Below are 20,840 nucleotides of genomic sequence, written 5' to 3' on the forward strand. Positions count from 1 at the left end.
AAGGGGCAATGTCTAGGAGAGCGATGGGGAGGGGGGAGCCAGGGTGAGTTGAGAGAGAGACCGATTCAGGACTGAGTTGAGGAGGAACTTCTTCACACAAAGGGTTGTGAATCTGTGGAATTCCCGGCCCAGTTGAGGCTCCCTCATTGGATGTTTTTAAGGCAAGGATGGATAGATTGTTGAACAGTGAAGGAATTAAGGGTTATGGTGAGCGGGCGGGTAAGTGGAGCTGAGTCCAGGAAAAGATCAGCCATGATCTTATTGAATGGCGGAGCAGGCTCGAGGGGCCAGGTGGCCCACTCCTGCTCCTACTGTTATGTTTTGGGGTCAGAGTGTCTCAGACAGACACAGGGACTGGATTACCTGTGTGACTGTGCGACGGATCTTTAACCCCTTATCGTGCGGGTCCTCCTCCTCGTTCCTCTCATTCTCATCCTCCGAGATTCGCCCGTCGTCCGGGTGAAGATCCACCACAACCTCCTGGCCCTGTCCGGGAGCCGGGCAGACCGGAGGTTTCATATCTGGAATCAGGTTCTGGAACACAGCAAGCAGCAGCGTCAGCTCAGGGCGGGAGACGGAGAGCGGCGAGGGAGGGGGGACAGAGAGAGCGGCAGCGTCAGCTCAGGGCGGGAGAGGGAGAGAGCGGCGAGGGAGGGGGGACAGAGAGAGCGGCAGCGTCAGCTCAGGGCGGGAGAGAGAGAGAGCGGCGAGGGAGGGGGGACAGAGAGAGAGGGGCAGCGTCAGCTCAGGGCGGGAGACGGAGAGCGGCGAGGGAGGGGGGACAGAGAGAGCGGCAGCGTCAGCTCAGGGCGGGAGACGGAGAGCGGCGAGGGAGGGGGGGAGAGAGAGAGGGGCAGCGTCAGCTCAGGGCGGGAGAGAGAGAGAGCGGCGAGGGAGGGGGGGACAGAGAGAGCGGCGAGGGAGGGGGGACAGAGAGAGCAGCAGCGTCAGCTCAGGGCGGGAGAGGGAGAGAGCAGCGAGGGAGGGGGGACAGAGAGAGCGGCGAGGGAGGGGGGGACAGAGAGAGCGGCAGCGTCAGCTCAGGGCGGGAGAGGGAGAGAGCGGCGAGGGAGGGGGGACAGAGAGAGCAGCGAGGGAGGGGGACAGAGAGAGCAGCGAGGGAGGGGGGACAGAGAGAGCAGCGAGGGAGGAGGGACAGAGAGAGCGGCGAGGGAGGGGGACAGAGAGAGCGGCGAGGGAGGGGGGGAGAGAGAGAGAGGGGCAGCGTCAGCTCAGGGCGGGAGAGGAGAGAGCGGCGAGGGAGGGGGGACAGAGAGAGCAGCGAGGGAGGGGGGACAGAGAGAGCAGCGAGGGAGGGGGGACAGAGAGAGCAGCGAGGGAGGGGGGACAGAGAGAGCAGCGAGGGAGGGGGGACAGAGAGAGCAGCGAGGGAGGAGGGACAGAGAGAGCAGCGAGGGAGGGGGGACAGAGAGAGCAGCGAGGGAGGGGGACAGAGAGAGCAGCGAGGGAGGGGGGACAGAGAGAGCAGCGAGGGAGGGGGGACAGAGAGAGCAGCGAGGGAGGGGGGAGAGAGAGCAGCGAGGGAGGGGGGGAGAGAGAGAGAGGGGCAGCGTCAGCTCAGGGCGGGAGAGAGAGAGCGGCGAGGGAGGGGGGACAGAGAGAGCGGCAGCGTCAGCTCAGGGCGGGAGAGGGAGAGAGCGGCGAGGGAGGGGGACAGAGAGAGCGGCGAGGGAGGGGGGACAGAGAGAGAGGGGCAGCGTCAGCTCAGGGCGGGAGACGGAGAGCGGCGAGGGAGGGGGGACAGAGAGAGCGGCGAGGGAGGGGGGACAGAGAGAGCGGCGAGGGAGGGGGACAGAGAGAGCGGCGAGGGAGGGGGACAGAGAGAGCGGCGAGGGAGGGGGGGAGAGAGAGCAGCGAGGGAGGGGGGACAGAGAGAGCGGCGAGGGAGGGGGACAGAGAGAGCAGCGAGGGAGGGGGGGAGAGAGAGCAGCGAGGGAGGGGGGACAGAGAGAGCGGCGAGGGAGGGGGACAGAGAGAGCAGCGAGGGAAGGGGGGAGAGAGAGCAGCGAGGGAGGGGGGACAGAGAGAGCGGCGAGGGAGGGGGGGAGAGAGAGAGAGGGGCAGCGTCAGCTCAGGGCGGGAGAGGGAGAGAGCGGCGAGGGAGGGGGGACAGAGAGAGCAGCGAGGGAGGGGGGACAGAGAGAGCGGCGAGGGAGGGGACAGAGAGAGCGGCGAGGGAGGGGGGGAGAGAGAGCAGCGAGGGAGGGGGGACAGAGAGAGCGGCGAGGGAGGGGGGAGAGAGAGCAGCAGCGTCAGCTCAGGGCGGGAGAGGGAGAGAGCAGCGAGGGAGGGGGACAGAGAGAGCGGCGAGGGAGGGGGACAGAGCGGCGAGGGAGGGGAAGCCGGCCCCCGCTTACCTTCAGTGACTCTGTGGTGATGCTGATGGAAGGCTTCTTCTGCGTGGCGACGGTACTCGATCCCCAACGCCGCTTGCGAGCGGGAAGGCCGGCCTCACTCTCGACACCGCCTGCTGGGGGGGGTTTACTGGCAGCTGACAGGAAACACAGGGTCAGCTCACTGACAGCGTGGGGGCCGCTCTCTGCCCCCATCACCACCCTAACAACTCACATCGTCCCCCCCAAACCTTCCCCACAGACACATCCAGGGGTCAAAATGGAGTAAAGCTCCCTCTACACTGTCCCCCATCAAACACTCCCAGGACAGGTACAGCACGGGGTTAGATACAGAGTAAAGCTCCCTCTACACTGTCCCCCATCAAACACTCCCAGGACAGGTACAGCACGGGGTTAGATACAGAGTAAAGCTCCCTCTACACTGTCCCCATCAAACACTCCCAGGACAGGTACAGCACGGGGTTAGATACAGAGTAAAGCTCCCTCTACACTGTCCCCCATCAAACACTCCCAGGACAGGTACAGCACGGGGTTAGATACAGAGTAAAGCTCCCTCTACACTGTCCCCCCATCAAACACTCCCAGGACAGGTACAGCACGGGGTTAGATACAGAGTAAAGCTCCCTCTACACTGTCCCCCCATCAAACACTCCCAGGACAGGTACAGCACGGGGTTAGATACAGAGTAAAGCTCCCTCTACACTGTCCCCCCATCAAACACTCCCAGGACAGGTACAGCACGGGGTTAGATACAGAGTAAAGCTCCTCTACACTGTCCCCATCAAACACTCCCAGGACAGGTACAGCACGGGGTTAGATACAGAGTAAAGCTCCCTCTACACTGTCCCCCATCAAACACTCCAGGGACAGGTACAGCACGGGGTTAGATACAGAGTAAAGCTCCCTCTACACTGTCGCCATCGCGATTCCTTCCAACTGTCTGGTATGGAGGGCATTGGCTATGAGGAGAGGTTGGAGAAACTTGGTTTGTTCTCACTGGAGCGACGGAGGTTGAGGGGCGACCTGATGGAAGTCTACAAGATTATGAGGGGCATGGACAGAGTGGATAGTCAGAAGCTTTTTCCCCAGGGTGGAAGAGTCAATTACTCGGGGGCACAGGTTTAAGGTGCGAGGGGCAAGGTTTAAAGGAGATGTACGAGGCAGATTTTTTACACAGAGGGTGGTGGGTGCCTGGAACTCTCTGCCGGGGGAGGGAGTGGAAGCGGATACGGTAGTGAGTTTTAAGGGGCGTCTTGACAAGTACATGAATAGGATGGGAATAGAGGGATACGGTCCCCGGAAGGGTAGGGGTTTTAGTTCAGTCGGGGGCAGCATGGTCGGTGCAGGCTTGGAGGGCCGAAGGGCCTGTTCCTGTGCTGGAATGTTCTTTGTTCAAAACTGCACAGAGTACTCTAGGTGTGGCCTCACCAAGGCCCTGTATAATCGCAACAACACATCCCTCGCTCCTGTACTCGAAACCTCTCGCAATGAAGGCCATTCGCCTTCTTTACCGCCTGCTGCCCCTGCATGCTTACCCTCAGCGACTGGTGCACCAGGACACCCAGATCCCTCTGCGCACTCCCCCTCTCCCAATTAACAGCCACTCAGAGGGTAACCTGCCTTCTTGTTTTTGCTTCCACTTCTCCTGATCCAGGCTAATTTGCAGGCGTGCTTGGAAACAATCCAGGGAAATATTCAACCGACCCCTTCTGGGAAGAGGTCTTCACAGACTAACGATCGTCAGAAAACATTTCACATCTCCGCCTTAATTGGGAGACCCCTTATTTTCAGCCCGTGTCTCTACCCCACCCCCCTCGGTCCAGTCTCTCCCACAAGGGGAAACATACACCCACCCCCCCCCCCCCCCCCCCCCGCCCCACAAACCCAACCACGCACCCCTCACTCCCAGGGTCTTTTATTTCCTACGATAACATCACCTCTCTCTCCGCAGGCAAGCCCCTTTCTTCCCAGGAATCAGTCGACCGAATCGCTTCCAACACATTTATATTCCGACTTCAATAAGAAGGTCATAGCGGTTTACAGCATGGAAACAGGCCCTTCGGCCCAACTTGTCCATGCTGCCCTTTTTTAAAAAAAACCACTGAACTAGTCCCAATTGCCCGCGTTTGCCCCATATCCCTCTGTACCCATCGTACCCATGTAACTGTCTAAATGCTTTTTAAAAGACAAAATTGTACCCGCCTCTACTACTGCCTCTGGCAGCTCGTTCCAGACACTCACCACCCTCTGTGTGAACAAAATTGCCCCTCTGGACACTTCTGTATCTCTCCCCTCTCACCTTAAACCTATGCCCTCTAGTTTTAGACTCCCCTACCTTTGGGAAAAGATATTGACTATCTAGCTGATCTGTGCCCCTCATTATTTTATAGACCTCTATAAGGTCACCCCTCAGCCTCCTACGCTCCAGAGAAAAAAGTCCCAGTCTATCCAGCCTCTCCTTATAACTCAATCCATCAAGTCCCGGTAGCATCCTAGTAAATCTTTTCTGCACTCTTTCTAGTTTAATGATATCCTTTCTATAATAGGGTGACCAGAACTGTACACAGTATTCCAAGGGTGGCCGTACCAACGTCTTGTACAACTTCAACTTGTCCTAAATGACCTGATGTCCGCCGCGCAGTGTTGTGCTTTGTTTTACAACACTCCTGGTCAGGCACCGTGGGGATGTTTGGTGATGGGTTAAAAGGTGCTATGTAAATATAAGCTGTGGTTTGGCAGCACAGGACTTAAACGTGGCTGAAAGGAGACATGTTGTCCAAGCTACCTACCGTCCCTCTGCCAATCAAACAGCCGTCTCGACCAGTCAAGAGCCCTTGCTGCTCCCGCCACTGGTCTACCTGTGACTGACCTGATGAGTGCAGGGCACAAAGTTTCGACAAAATGTCTCCTTTCAGCGATACGTTGCTATACCTGAACTTAAGGACGAGTGGACGCAGGGACGGAGTGAGGGCCCCCCGGCACCCGCAGGGGCGGAGCGAGGGCCCCTCCCGGCACCCACAGGGGCGGAGCGAGGGCCCCTCCCGGCACCCACAGGGACAGAGCGAGGGCCCCTCCCGGCGCCCGCAGGGACAGAGCGAGACCCCTGCCCCCCCGTGCCCGCAGGGACAGAGCGAGGGCCCCCCTGGCGCCGGCAGGGACAGAGCGAGACCCCTGCCCCCCGGGACGGAGTGAGGGCCCCTCCCGGCGCCCGCAGGGACAGAGCGAGACCCCTGCCCCCCCGTGCCCGCAGGGACAGAGCGAGGGCCCCCCGGCGCCCGCAGGGACAGAGCGAGACCCCTGCCCCCCGGTGCCCGCAGGGACAGAGCGAGGGCCCTCCCGGCGCCCGCAGGGACGGAGTGAGGGCCCCTCCCGGCGCCCGCAGGGACAGAGCGAGACCCCTGCCCCCCGGTGCCCGCAGGGACAGAGTGAGGGCCCCCCGGTGCCCGCAGGGACGGAGTGAGGGCCCCCCAGCGCCCGCAGGGACGGAGCGAGGGCCCCTCCCGGCGCCCGCAGGGACGGAGCGAGGGCCCCCCAGCACCCGCAGGGACAGAGCGAGGGCCCCTCCCGGCGCCCGCAGGGACAGAGCGAGCACTCCCAGGGACAGAGCGTGAGGCCGGGCAGTCTCCATCTCCCCGGGCAAAGCGTGGGGAGCAGGGCCGGCGAACAGGAGGGTGAATAAAGACGAGGTACTCACAAACCACCGAGATCTTCCTCTTGAAAGCTTTCGGCACCGCGTTCTGGAAAAGAGAGAAGACCCCAGAAGGACACGGGGGCGGAGAGAGGGAGCGTGAGTCATGGCGGAGGAAGAGGCGGGGCAAGATCCGCGGAGAAAAAGCGGCAGCCCGCCCCACTACCCATCCTCCCCCACCCACCCCCGCCGCCCGGCCCCCGCGCCAAGCAACACGGGGCATAGGGACCTGCTGCGAAGAGGAGAAGGACACCGGTCCACCCCACACTCCCTCCCCTCCAGACGTCGGGCACTGCCCAGATCAGACAGGCGGGCGTGGGTCCGTTAGAGAGACCGCATCACCGCTCTGATCCCCCCTCCCCAGGGTCCGTTCATCGTCACTGTAGCCAATCTCCCCCTTCACCCATATTATCTCGTCACCCCCCGCCCCCCCCCAAAGCAAAGGTGGCCAGTCAGGGGCTGAAACAGAGACCGCCACCGTCCCAACAAATCCCCCGGGGTCGGCTGCCCTTACAAATAGGGTAGGGCCTCCAATTTCTATCCCCTCCTCCTCCCCCCAGCCACTCACTCCAGCAATGGGAGAAGATCGGAGAGCCCCTCCTGGACCTCAGCATCCCCCACCCCCCCCCCTCTCCCCAAGCCTACTGGCTGGTAGCCCGACCAGACCTCATGTGACCAGCCGCTGAAACCCAGTCCCCTCCCCCCCCCGCTTATCACAATGCCCCCTTCCCCTCTCTGGGTGGCACAGTGGTTAGCACCAAGGACCCGGGTTCGATTCCCGGCTCGGGTCACTGTCTGTGCGGAGTCTGCACGTTCTCCCCGTGTCTGCGTGGGTCTCCTCCCACAGTCTGAAAGACGCGGGCGTTAGGTGGATTGGCTATGCTAAATTGTGTCCAAGGATGTGGTTAGGGTGGATTGGCCATGCTAAATTTCCCCCTTAGTGTCCAAAGATATCTGGGTTCGGGGGATTGGCTATGCTAAATTGCCCCTTACTGTCCAAAGATGTGTAGGTTTGGTGGATTGGCCATGCTAAATTGCCCCTTAGTGTCCAAAGATGTGTAGGTTAGGTGGATTGGCCATGCTAAATTGCCCCTTCGTGTCCAAAGATGTGTAGGTTAGGTGGATTGGCCATGCTAAATTGCCCCTTAGTGTCCAAAGATGTGTAGGTTAGGTGGATTGGCCATGCTAAATTGCCCCTTAGTGTCCAAAGATGTGTAGGTTAGGTGGATTGGCCATGCTAAATTGCCCCTTAGTGTCCAAAGATGTGTAGGTTAGGTGAATTGGCCATGCTAAATTGACCCTAGTGTCAGGGGGATTAGCAGGGTAAATATGTGGGGTTATGGGGATAGGGCCTGGGTGGTATTGTCAGTGCAGGCTCGATGGGCTGAATGGCCTCCTCCTGCACTGTAGGGATTCTATCCCAATGCCCCCTGCCCTCCTGAGGAAGAGGGACTCCTCCAACCGTACCGGCTTTGGGTCAGAGCGGGTACGCGCTTCCCGCTGGCTCACCCGAGTCGAAGAACGCGAGAGTTCTGAACCACCCCCTCCTGCAACCCGTGCTGGGACAGGAGGGCGAGGCGCGCGGGGGTTGGGAGGGTGGCGGGGGGCTAGTTCGTTGGTCGGGGAGGGGGGGGGGGAATTAAGTGGGTGGTGAACAATGGTCCTATCTCAGATAGCGATGAGGACCACCAGAGGATACAGCAGGATATAGATCGGTAGGAGACTTGGGCGGAGAGATGGCAGATGGAGTTTAATCCGGACAAATGTGAGGGAATGCATTTTGAAAGGTCTAATTTCTGACAGGAAATCTACAGGAAGTGGCAGAACCCTTAGGAGTATTGATAGGCAGAGGGATCTGGGTGTACAGGTACACAGGTCACTGAAAGTGGCAATGCAGGTGGAGAAGGTAGTCAAGGAGGCATACGGCATGCTTGCCTTCATCGGCCGGGGCATTGAGTTTAAAAATTGGCAAGTCATGTTGCAGCTTTATAGAACCTTAGTTAGGCCGCACTTGGAATATAGTGTTCAGTTCTGGTCGCCACACTCCCAGAAGGATGTGGAGGCTTTGGAGAGGGTACAGAAAAGATTTACCAGGATGTTGCCTGGTATGGAGGGCATTAGCTATGAGGAGAGGTTGGAGAAACTCGGTTTGTTCTCACTGGAGCGACGGAGGTTGAGGGGGCGACCTGATAGAAGTCTACAAGATTATGAGGGGCATGGACAGAGTGGATAGTCAGAAGCTTTTTCCCCAGGGTGGAAGAGTCAATTACTCGGGGGCACAGGTTTAAGGTGCGAGGGGCAAGGTTTAAAGGAGATGTACGAGGCAGATTTTTTACACAGAGGGTGGTGGGTGCCTGGAACTCGCTGCCGGGGGAGGGAGTGGAAGCGGATACGGCAGTGAGTTTTAAGGGGCGTCCGGACAAATCCATGAACAGGATGGGAAGAGAGGGATACGGTCCCCGGAAGGGTAGGGGGTTTTAGTTCAGACAGGGGGTAGCATGGTCGGTGCAGGCTCGGAGGGGCCGAAGGGTCTGTTCCTGTGCTGGAATGTTCTGTGTTCTGCCTGGCAAGGACCAGGCCCGGTGTGGGTGAGGGCAGGATCCACGTCCCTCCCCCCTCCACCGTACCATCACCCCCCCCACCTCGTCCCAACCATCGGCAGAGTCCCACTCCCCCCCCCCCCCCCCACCCCTTTTACGGTGCTGTTCTCTCTCCGCTGAAGGTCCCCTCTTTCCCTCAAGCGCCGCCCGAACTGCCCGCTGTTAGTCCGGTCGGTGATTTATGCTCCCTCGTTAGTAGCTGAGCATCGAATCGGTTTTGAAACCCACCACCCCTCCCCACCCAAACCCACCCACCGAATAACTCAATTAAAAAAAAAAGAGGCTTTATTACAATCCGGGAAATTTAACAGTTCGAATCCCATTTTTTTTTTTTAAAAAAAAAAACTAAAACTCTTCCCTTCCAAGAATTTACGGAAAGCACACGAGATAATTTTTTTGTCTTTTTTTTTTTAAAAAACAAAAAAAAAAGAAAAGAAAATTTAACAGTTATGAAATGACAAATGTTCCAGGTACCCTTTCACACCACCTGGTCTTCAGCGTAACGCGTTGCTGGAGGAATCTCACACTCCTGAGTACTGCCTTACAGTTCAAATCAGAGGGAGCCCCTCACTGTTAGGTGGTAGTGAGATGTAGTAAGTTTAAAACAGGCGATGAGGGAGACAAGACGAGGTGAGGCGAAAGGCCACGACCCACCCCCGGGTCGAGGGCGACGGCGAACCAGTTTTCCAAAGCATGCGACCGAGCGGGCAATGTCCCCAGTTGCGTGGCGGCAACAGTGCACGCACACAGGCCTGACGTTCCTCCCTTTCCCCCGCCGTGCCTTCCTGCTGGCTCTGGGCACGACTGCGGAAGCATTTCTCCCCCCCCCAAAGAGGCGGGGGGGGATCATCAGTTCATTTAGACGGGCGTGGGTTAACGTTAGTCCTGAGAGGTGCCCCCTCCCCGTTGTAACTGACGGAGAGGCAGGGTGGGAGAGACGGGGTCCACTCTCTTTGCCGTTTTGCGTTGCAAGTTTGCGGCGGTCCACGGGTGGTTTTTTTTTTTTCGGCTCTGGGCGCCCCCCCCCTCTCTTCCGGCATTTTGGGGCGGGCGGGGAAGGCCTGAAAGATGGGGAAAACGCTGGGAGCTGGAAGCGGTTGGGAGACTCCCGCCGTGTTAGCGTGAAGCAGCGAGCCTCCTTGCCCCCAGGCACTCGAGTCTTCTCTCGCGAGCGTGAGATCTGCGTCGCTCCGAGTCAGCACACTCTCTCTGTGGGGCAGGCGGTGGTCCGGGTTTCAGAGAGGGGGGGTTCAAGCATTCTCCCCCCTCTCTCACTCTTTCAGCCCCAAACGTGGGTTTTTGTTCTTAGCGTGCCTGTCCCTGGTTTCCCCCTTTTCGATCGATCGCCCAGCCCACAGTCTCGGACGTGGCGACTGGCCGGGTTAGTTGGCAGGTTAACCGGCGGAGGTGGGAGTCTGGCAGCGGATGTCTTTGCGTTGTTGTGAGCGACTGCTCTCGCCAACCAGAGCGAGAGACCAGGAACATTTCTTTCTGGCATCTCCAGATGCCTCTCTCTCTCTGCTGGCAATTGGCGCGCCAGCAGGGAGTGCGTTGGAAAAGCTCAGGCACCCACGAGGAAGTCCTCTACCGTTTGGTCGAAGAGTTGCTCTGCCCCGTTCCTCGGACATGTATGTAACATTCAGCCTGCCCCGTGGCGGGGGGGGGGGGTGTGTGTGGTGGAGTGGGGGGGGGTCTCTGCCTGGAGATCTCAGCAGTCAATCTCTCTCTCTCTCCCGGATTGTCACAACGTGCGACCACCCGGTTTTCTCCCCCCCCACCAACCTCCTTCGGCTGGTCGCGTTTGGCCCCTTCCGCCTGTGGCCTCGCAAGGAGAAACGTGGGCGCTCTCTCGCTCGACAACCGTCTTCTTGGCTATCTGCTCCCGCTCCTCGGCCGCCCCCGTCCCGTCCTCCTGGTCGAGTGAGGAGAGGGGTGGGGGGGGGGGGGGGGTAACAGGAAAACCTCCCAGCTGCCAGCGGGGCAGTCGGAGGCAGCTTGCAGTTTGGTTTATTTTGCTGGCGGGGTGAGGTGGGGGAGGTAGCGGTGGCTGGAATTGCGCACACACACAACCTCTCTCTGTTTGTTTCTTTCTTTCTCTCGCCCTCTCTCTCTCCCTCTCTCACGGTGAACAAGTAGTGAATTTTGATTGGGTAACGTGCTGCCTTGGCGTTTAAGTCCAACGGAATGGTGATAGGATGAGTCATGGGGCTTATCTGGGGTTTAATGTGGTAACAGCAGACACAGTATTGTTGACAGATTGACTCAGGAGGTGAAGGAGCACCATTCAAAAATAAAGCAGCAGCAGCATTCTCCCCACCCCGTCTAGCCACCCCCCCCCCGTCCCGGCTAGCCCCCGTCCCCTGCCCCATCTAGCCCCCGTCCCCTGCCCCATCTAGCCCCCGTCCCCTGCCCCATCTAGCCCCTCTGCTCTGTCGCTAAGCAGTGCGACCAGAAGCCCATTCAGAGCAGCAGGCAACTCCGCTACACGCTCTGCCCCGCCTCCACCTCGCTATTCCCCCTCACAGGAGCTGGAGGTGTCCCGCATTCAGCTCGCTCACGTTCGCCCCCCACCGATCGGTGCTGCGGCTGGGGTCAGGGAGCGTCTGGGGACTGCAGGTCGCTCACTCACACACAGATAAACATTAAATATACACAGACTCCCACACGCATACACACACAGACTCTCACACGCATACACACACAGACTCCCACACGCATACACACACAGACTCCCACACGCATACACACAGACTCCCGCCCGCATACATACACACACAGACTCCCGCACGCATACACACACAGACTCCCACACGCATACACACAGACTCCCGCCCGCATACATACACACACAGACTCCCGCACGCATACACACACACACACACACACACAGACTCCCGCACGCATACACACACACACAGACTCCCGCACACATACACACACAGACTCCCGCCCGCATACATACATACAGACTCCCGTACGCATACACACACAGACTCCCGCACGCATACACAGACTCCCGCACGCATACACACAGACTCCCGCCCGCATACACACAGACTCCCGCCCGCATACATACACACACAGACTCCCGCACGCATACACACACACACACACACAGACTCCCGCACACATACACAGACTCCCGCACACATACACACACAGACTCCCGCCCGCATACATACATACAGACTCCCGTACGCATACACACACAGACTCCCGCACGCATACACACACACACAGACTCCCGCACACATACACACACAGACTCCCGCCCGCATACATACATACAGACTCCCGTACGCATACACACACAGACTCCCGCACGCATACACACACAGGCTCCCGCACGCATACACACACACACAGGCTCCCGCACGCATACATACACACACAGACACCCGCACGCATACACACACACAGACTCCCGCACGCATACATACACACACAGACTCCCACACGCATACACACACAGGCTCCCGCACGCATACACACACACACAGGCTCCCGCACGCATACATACACACACAGACACCCGCACGCATACACACACACAGACTCCCGCCCGCATACATACACACACAGGCTCCCGCACGCATACATACACACACAGGCTCCCGCACGCATACATACACACACAGACACCCGCACGCATACACACACACAGACCCCCGCACGCATACATACACACACAGACTCCCACACGCATACACACACAGACTCCCGCCCGCATACATACACACACACAGGCTCCCGCACGCATACATACACACACAGGCTCCCGCACGCATACATACACACAGACGCCCGCACACGTACATACACAGACTCCCGCACGCATACATATACAGACTCCCGCACGCATGCATACACAGACATCAGCACGCATGCATACACAGATGCCGGCACGCATGCATACACAGACGCCGGCACGCATGCATACACAGACGCCCGCACGTGTACATACACACAGACGGCCGCACGTGTACATACACACAGACGCCCGCACGCGTACATACAGACGCCCGCACGCATGCATACACACAGACACCCGTACGCATACATACACACAGACGCCCGCACGGGTACATAGATGCCCGCATGCGTACATACACACACAGATGCCCGCACGCATACATACACACAGATGCACACACGTGTACATACACACACAGACGCCCGCACGCATACACACAGATGCACACACGTGTACATACACACAGACGCCCGCACGTGTACATACACACACAGACGCCCGCACGCATACACACAGATGCCCGCACGCATACATACACAAACTGGCGCACGCGTACATACACACAGACGCCCGCACGCGTACGTACACACAGACTCCCGCACGGGTACATAGATGCCCGCATGCGTACATACACACACAGATGCCCGCACGCGTACATACACACAGATGCACGCACGTGTACATACACACACAGACGCCCGCACGCATACACACAGATGCACGCACGTGTACATACACACACAGACGCCCGCACGCATACACACAGATGCCCGCACGCATACATACACAAACTGGCGCACGCGTACATACACACAGACGCCCGCACGCGTACGTACACACAAACTCCCGCACGCATACATACACAAACTGGCGCACGCGTACGTACACACAGACGCCCGCACGCGTACGTACACACAGACTCCCGCACGCGTACGTACACACAGACTCCCGCACGCGTACGTACACACAGACTCCCGCACGCATTCATACGCACGCAGACTCCCGCACGAATACATACACACAGACTCCTGCACGCATACATACACACACAGACGCTCGCACGCATACATACACAGACTCCCGCACGCATACATACACACAGACTCGCGCACGCATACATACACACACAGACGCCCGCACGCATGCATACACAGACTCCCGCACGCATGCATACACAGACTCCCGCACGCATGCATACACAGACTCCCGCACGCATGCATACACACAGACTCGCGCACGCATACATACACACAGACGCCCGCACGCATGCATACAGACTCCCGCACGCATGCATACACAGACTCCCGCACGCATGCATACACAGACTCCCGCACGCATGCATACACACAGACTCGCGCACGCATACATACACACAGACTCCCGCACGCATGCATACACAGACTCCCGCACGCATGCATACACAGACTCCCGTACGCATGCATACACAGACTCCCGTACGCATGCATACACAGACTCCCGTACGCATGCATACACAGACTCCCGTACGCATGCATACACAGACTCCCGTACGCATGCATACAGACTCCCGCACGCATGCATGCACAGACTCCCGCACGCATGCATACACAGACTCCCGCACGCATGCATACACAGACTCCCGCACGCATGCATACACAGACTCCCGCACGCATGCATACACAGACTCCCGCACGCATGCATACACAGACTCCCGCACGCATGCATACAGACTCCCGCACGCATGCATACACAGACTCCCGTACGCATGCATACACAGACTCCCGCACGCATACATACAGACTCCCGCACGCATGCATACACAGACTCCCGCACGCATGCATACACAGACTCCCGCACGCATACATACACAGACTCCCGTACGCATACATACACAGACACCCGCACGCATACATACAGATTCCTGTACACACGCAGATGTGCACGCACACGCATGTGCATGCGCACACACACACACACGAGGGAGTCCCACATGCAACACAGCTTCAGTCAGCCTGGGCTTCTCCGTTTATAAAGCTTATTTATTAGGGTCACAAGCAAGCCTTACATTAACACTGCAATGAAGTTACTGTGAGAATCCCCTAGTGGCCCACACTCCGGCGCCTGTTCGGGTAACACTGAGGGAGAATTTAGCACGGCCAATGCACCCGAACCCGCACGTCTTTCAGACTGTGGGAGGAAACCGGAGCACCCGGAGGAAACCCACGCAGACACGGGGAGAACGTGCAGACTCCGCACAGACAGTGACCCAAGCCGGGAATCGAACCCGGGTCCCTGGCGCTGTGAGGCAGCAGTGTTAACCCACCCTGTCTGGCAGACTCCTGCCTGTCCTGGTGCTGTGAAGTGGATCGGGAGAGAGACAAAGGATGAGGGATTGAGGGAGGGGGCCCCGCGCCAGGCTGAGAGACCCCCCCCACCCACCCCCACACTGGGCTCAGTATTCCCTGGCTGGGTTCCCACGTGGAGGGGTGGGGGCCTCACGAGCAAGTCAAGCTGTGAATGTGGAGTCTGCGCGCACACAGAGCAGGGCAGGCCAAGAGCTGGTTTCACACCCAGACACGCTCCCCCCACCCCCCCCAGACACTCAGCAGGAGGTCCCCTCCTCCACACTTCTCCAACTCACTCGCACATTCTCACACGGACACACACTCCCGTACCCACACATTCATCGCACCGCGCATGCACTCACACACTTGTGTGAAACCATTATTGATTGTGGGAAAAACCCGTCTGGTTCACTAATGTCCCTTTAGGGAAGGAAATCTGCCGTCCTTACCCTGGTCTGGCCTACACGTGACTCCAGAGCCACAGCAATGTGGGTGACTCTCAACTGCCCTCCAAGGGCAACTAGGGATGGGCAATAAATGCTGGTCAGCCAGCGACACCCATGTCCCATAAATGATTTTTTAAAAACTCTCTCACTCCCACTCACAGGCGCACACACTCTCCCGCTCACAGGCGCACACACTCTCCCGCTCACAGGCGCACACACTCTCCCGCTCACAGGCGCACACACTCTCCCGCTCACAGGCGCACACACTCTCCCGCTCACAGGCGCACACACTCTCCCGCTCACAGGCGCACACACTCTCCCGCTCACAGGCGCACACACTCTCCCGCTCACAGGCGCACACACTCTCCCGCTCACAGGCGCACACACTCTCCCGCTCACAGGCGCACACACTCTCCCGCTCACAGGCGCACACACTCTCCCGCTCACAGGCGCACACACTCTCCCGCTCACAGGCGCACACACTCTCCCGCTCACAGGCGCACACACTCTCCCGCTCACAGGCGCGCACACTCTCCCGCTCACAGGCGCGCACACTCTCCCGCTCACAGGCGCGCACACTCTCCCGCTCACAGGCGCACACACTCTCCCGCTCACAGGCGCACACACTCTCCCGCTCACAGGCGCACACACTCTCCCGCTCACAGGCGCACACACTCTCCCGCTCACAGGCGCACACACTCTCCCGCTCACAGGCGCACACACTCTCCCGCTCACAGGCGCACACACTCTCCCGCTCACAGGCGCACACACTCTCCCGCTCACAGGCGCACACACTCTCCCGCTCACAGGCGCACACACACCCCCGCTCACAGGCGCACACACACCCCCGCTCACAGGCGCACACACTCTCCCGCTCACAGGCGCACACACTCTCCCGCTCACAGGCGCACACACTCTCCCGCTCACAGGCGCACACACTCTCCCGCTCACAGGCGCACACACTCTCCCGCTCACAGGCGCACACACTCTCCCGCTCACAGGCGCACACACTCTCCCGCTCACAGGCGCGCACACTCTCCCGCTCACAGGCGCGCACACTCTCCCGCTCACAGGCGCGCACACTCTCCCGCTCACAGGCGCGCACACTCTCCCGCTCACAGGCGCGCACACTCTCCCGCTCACAGGCGCACACACTCTCCCACTCACAGGCGCACACACTCTCCCACTCACAGGCGCACACACTCTCCCGCTCACAGGCGCACACACACTCCCACTCACAGGCGCACACACTCTCCCGCTCACAGGCGCACACACTCTCCCACTCACAGGCGCACACACTCTCCCACTCACAGGCGCACACACTCTCCCGCTCACAGGCGCACACACACTCCCACTCACAGGCGCACACACTCTCCCACTCACAGGCGCACACACTCTCCCGCTCACAGGCGCACACACACTCCCACTCACAGGCGCACACACTCTCCCGCTCACAGGCGCACACACTCTCCCACTCACAGGCGCACACACTCTCCCGCTCACAGGCGCACACACTCTCCCGCTCACAGGCGCACACACTCTCCCACGCACAGGCGCACACACTCTCCCACTCACAGGCGCACACACTCTCCCACTCACAGGCGCACACACACTCCCACTCACAGACGCACACACACTCCCACTCACAGGCGCGCACACACTCCCACTCACAGGCGCACACACACTCCCACTCACAGGCGCACACACACTCCCACTCACAGGCGCACACACACTCCCACTCACAGGCGCACACACCCTCCCGCTCACAGGCGCACACACCCTCCCACTCACAGGCGCACACACCCTCCCACTCACAGGCGCACACACACTCCCACTCACAGGCGCACACACACTCCCACTCACAGGCGCACACACTCTCCCACTCACAGGCGCACACACCCTCCCGCTCACAGGCGCACACACTCTCCCACTCACAGGCGCACACACACTCCCACTCACAGGCGCACACACACTCCCACTCACAGGCGCACACACACTCCCACTCACAGGCGCACACACACTCCCGCTCACAGGCGCACACACCCTCCCACTCACAGGCGCACACACACTCCCACTCACAGGCGCACACACACTCCCACTCACAGGCGCGCACACTCTCCCGCTCACAGGCGCACACACTCTCCCGCTCACAGGCGCACACACTCTCCCGCTCACAGGCGCACACACACTCCCACTCACAGGCGCACACACTCTCCCACGCACAGGCGCACACACTCTCCCACTCACAGGCGCACACACTCTCCCGCTCACAGGCGCACACACTCTCCCGCTCACAGGCGCACACACTCTCCCACTCACAGGCGCACACACTCTCCCGCTCACAGGCGCACACACTCTCCCGCTCACAGGCGCACACACTCTCCCGCTCACAGGCGCACACACTCTCCCGCTCACAGGCGCACACACTCTCCCGCTCACAGGCGCACACACTCTCCCGCTCACAGGCGCACACACTCTCCCACGCACAGGCGCACACACTCTCCCACTCACAGGCGCACACACTCTCCCACTCACAGGCGCACACACACTCCCACTCACAGGCGCACACACACTCCCACTCACAGGCGCACACACTCCCACTCACAGGCGCACACACACTCCCACTCACAGGCGCACACACACTCCCACTCACAGGCGCACACACACACTCCCACTCACAGACGCACACACACTCCCACTCACAGGCGCACACACACTCCCACTCACAGGCGCACACACACTCCCACTCACAGGCACACACAGAGTGAGGACAGCCCAGGCTCTGATCTCTGCTAATAGGGATGGGAAGTTGGGAGGGAGGGGGGTTCTGGGGTAGGAAGTCTCAAATGCGCCTCACTGTCCAGTGACCCCCCCCCCCCCTCTGGCTGAGTCAACAGGGGACAGCTCCCAACCCCCACCCCACCCTCCCCAAGTCCCCGGGCGGCAGCCGCGACTCAGGACTGTGCAGGAAGGGTGCTGTGGGATCGGCAGGACTCTTGCGGTGAGCTGGGACGGAGCCTCGTGGGCTGCGTTTGGAGATAGCGTTGGGGGGGGTGGGGAGCGGAGGGGGCTGCAGGAGGGAGCAGACCCTCTGCACAGTTTACCCAGTTCCCCCGCCCACAGCACTCCCCCACTAAGCCCAGGGTTCAAGCTGCCCTGACTGACACTCTTCACCACCGTTCGCTGGCTATCTCCCTCCCAGCTGTAGGACCCCCCATGCGGCCCCCACCCCCACCGCCCCCCTCTTTCACAGTGAATGAGCTTTAAAACAGGAAACCCCAGCCGGGCCGGTCCCCACTACCCCCCCCCCCCCCCCTTCCCTCACGCGAGGCGGTACGGAGGATTCCGGAAGGATTCTGGGAGCGAGCGGCTGGCTCTGACCGCAGCATCTCGAGGCGACCTGCGCGTGTTTCCACCAGCCCCCGTCCACCCCCCCTCACCTCTTTCTTATCCCCGTCCGGAGGGCTGCTGTTCTCCTCTCTCCTCTGCTGCTCCTTGCCTTCCGCAGGCAGCTCCACGGGATCGCACTCTGCGCTCGCCTCCGTCTCCATCACCGCCTGCATGGCCTCGCTGCAAGACACAAGAGGAATGGTGGGTGGGCGAGGGGGTGAGGGGCTGTTAGAGCATCATCCACAACACGGGGGTGGGGGGGAGAGACAGAGAGAGAGAGGGGGGGAGACAGAGAGAGGAGAGGGGGGGAGACAGAGAGAGAGAGGGGGGGAGACAGAGAGAGAGAGGGGGGGAGACAGAGAGAGAGAGGGGGGAGACAGAGAGAGAGAGGGGGGGGAGACAGAGAGAGAGAGGGGGGGAGACAGAGAGAGAGAGGGGGGGAGACAGAGAGAGAGAGGGGGGGAGACAGAGAGAGAGAGGGGGGGAGACAGAGAGAGAGAGGGGGGAGACAGAGAGAGAGAGGGGGGGGAGACAGAGAGAGAGAGGGGGGAGACAGAGAGAGAGAGGGGGGGAGACAGAGAGAGAGAGGGGGGAGACAGAGAGAGAGAGGGGGGGAGACAGAGAGAGAGAGGGGGGGAGACAGAGAGAGAGAGGGGGGGAGACAGAGAGAGAGAGGGGGGGAGACAGAGAGAGAGAGGGGGGAGACAGAGAGAGAGAGGGGGGAGACAGAGAGAGAGAAGGGGGGGAGACAGAGAGAGAGAGGGGGGGAGACAGAGAGAGAGAGGGGGGGAGACAGAGAGAGAGAGGGGGGGAGACAGAGAGAGAGAGGGGGGGAGACAGAGAGAGAGAGGGGGGGAGACAGAGAGAGAGAGGGGGGGAGACAGAGAGAGAGAGGGGGGGAGACAGAGAGAGAGAGGGGGGGAGACAGAGAGAGAGAGGGGGGGAGACAGAGAGAGAGAGGGGGGGAGACAGAGAGAGAGAGGGGGGGAGACAGAGAGAGAGAGGGGGGGAGACAGAGAGAGAGAGGGGGGGAGACAGAGAGAGAGAGGGGGGGAGACAGAGAGAGAGAGGGGGGGAGACAGAGAGAGAGAGGGGGGGAGACAGAGAGAGAGAGGGGGGGAGACAGAGAGAGAGAGGGGGGAGACAGAGAGAGAGAGGGGGGAGACAGAGAGAGAGAGGGGGGAGACAGAGAGAGAGAGGGGGGGAGACAGAGAGAGAGGGGGGGGAGACAGAGAGGGGGGGGGGGGGAGACAGAGAGAGAGAGGGGGGGGGAGACAGAGAGAGAGAGGGGGGGGGGAGACAGAGAGAGAGCGGGGGGGAGACAGAGAGAGAGAGGGGGGGAGGAGACAGAGGGGGGGGGGGAGACAGAGGGGGGGGGGAGACAGGGGGGGGAGACAGAGGGGGGGGGTGGAGACAGAGGGGGGGGGGGAGACAGAGAGAGAGGGGGGGGGGAGACAGAGAGAGAGAGGGGGGGGGGAGACAGAGAGAGAGAGGGGGGGGGGAGACAGAGAGAGAGCGGGGGGAGACAGAGAGAGAGAGGGGGGGAGACAGAGGGGGGGGGGAGACAGAGGGGGGGGGGAGACAGAGGGGGGGGGGAGACAGAGGGGGGGGGAGACAGGGGGGGGGGAGACAGGGGGGGGGGAGACAGAGGGGGGGGGTGGAGACAGAGGGGGGGGGAGACAGAGAGAGAGGGGGGGGAGACAGAGAGAGAGAGGGGGGAGGCAGAGAGAGAGAGGGGGGGAGACAGAGGGGGGGGGGGAGACAGAGGGGGGGGAGAGACGGGGGGGGGAGACAGAGGGGGGGGGGTGGAGACAGGGGGGGGGTGGAGACAGAGGGGGGGGGGGAGACAGAGGGGGGGGGGGAGACAGAGGGGGGGGGGGAGACAGAGGGGGGGGGGGGAGACAGAGGGGGGGGGGGGAGACAGAAGGGGGGGAGACAGGGGGGGGGAGACAGGGGGGGGGGAGACAGAGGGGGGGGGAGACAGAGGGGGGGGGGGAGACAGAGGGGGGGGGGAGACAGAGGGGGGGGGGAGACAGAGGGGGGGGGGGAGAGAGAGAGGGGGGGGAGACAGAGAGGGGGGGGAGACAGAGAGGGGGGGGAGACAGAGAGGGGGGGGAGACAGAGAGGGGGGGGGAGACAGAGAGGGGGGGGGAGACAGAGAGGGGGGGGAGAGAAGGGGGGAGACAGAGAGGGGGGGGAGACAGAGGGGGGGGGGAGACAGAGGGGGGGGGAGACAGAGAGGGGGGGGGAGACAGAGAGGGGG

The 20,840-nt window shown here is 60.7% G+C and overlaps 1 protein-coding gene across 1 annotated transcript; it reads right to left on the minus strand.

Annotated features, from left to right (window-relative positions):
- Positions 1-347: 347 nt before the first annotated feature.
- On the minus strand, positions 348-18,781 carry LOC144490897 (apoptotic chromatin condensation inducer in the nucleus-like; the record flags this gene model as incomplete). Its single annotated transcript, XM_078208583.1, has 4 exons — positions 18,628-18,781; positions 6,070-6,112; positions 2,379-2,512; positions 348-534 (listed from the first exon to the last, which is right to left on the minus strand). Coding segments are annotated over exons 1-4 (487 nt in total), but the record flags the coding sequence as incomplete, so codon positions are not given.
- Between the last annotated feature and the right edge of the window lie 2,059 nt (positions 18,782-20,840).

This window comes from Mustelus asterias, unplaced genomic scaffold, assembly GCF_964213995.1.
Source record: "Mustelus asterias unplaced genomic scaffold, sMusAst1.hap1.1 HAP1_SCAFFOLD_3993, whole genome shotgun sequence".
Classification (NCBI taxonomy): Eukaryota; Metazoa; Chordata; class Chondrichthyes; order Carcharhiniformes; family Triakidae; genus Mustelus; species Mustelus asterias.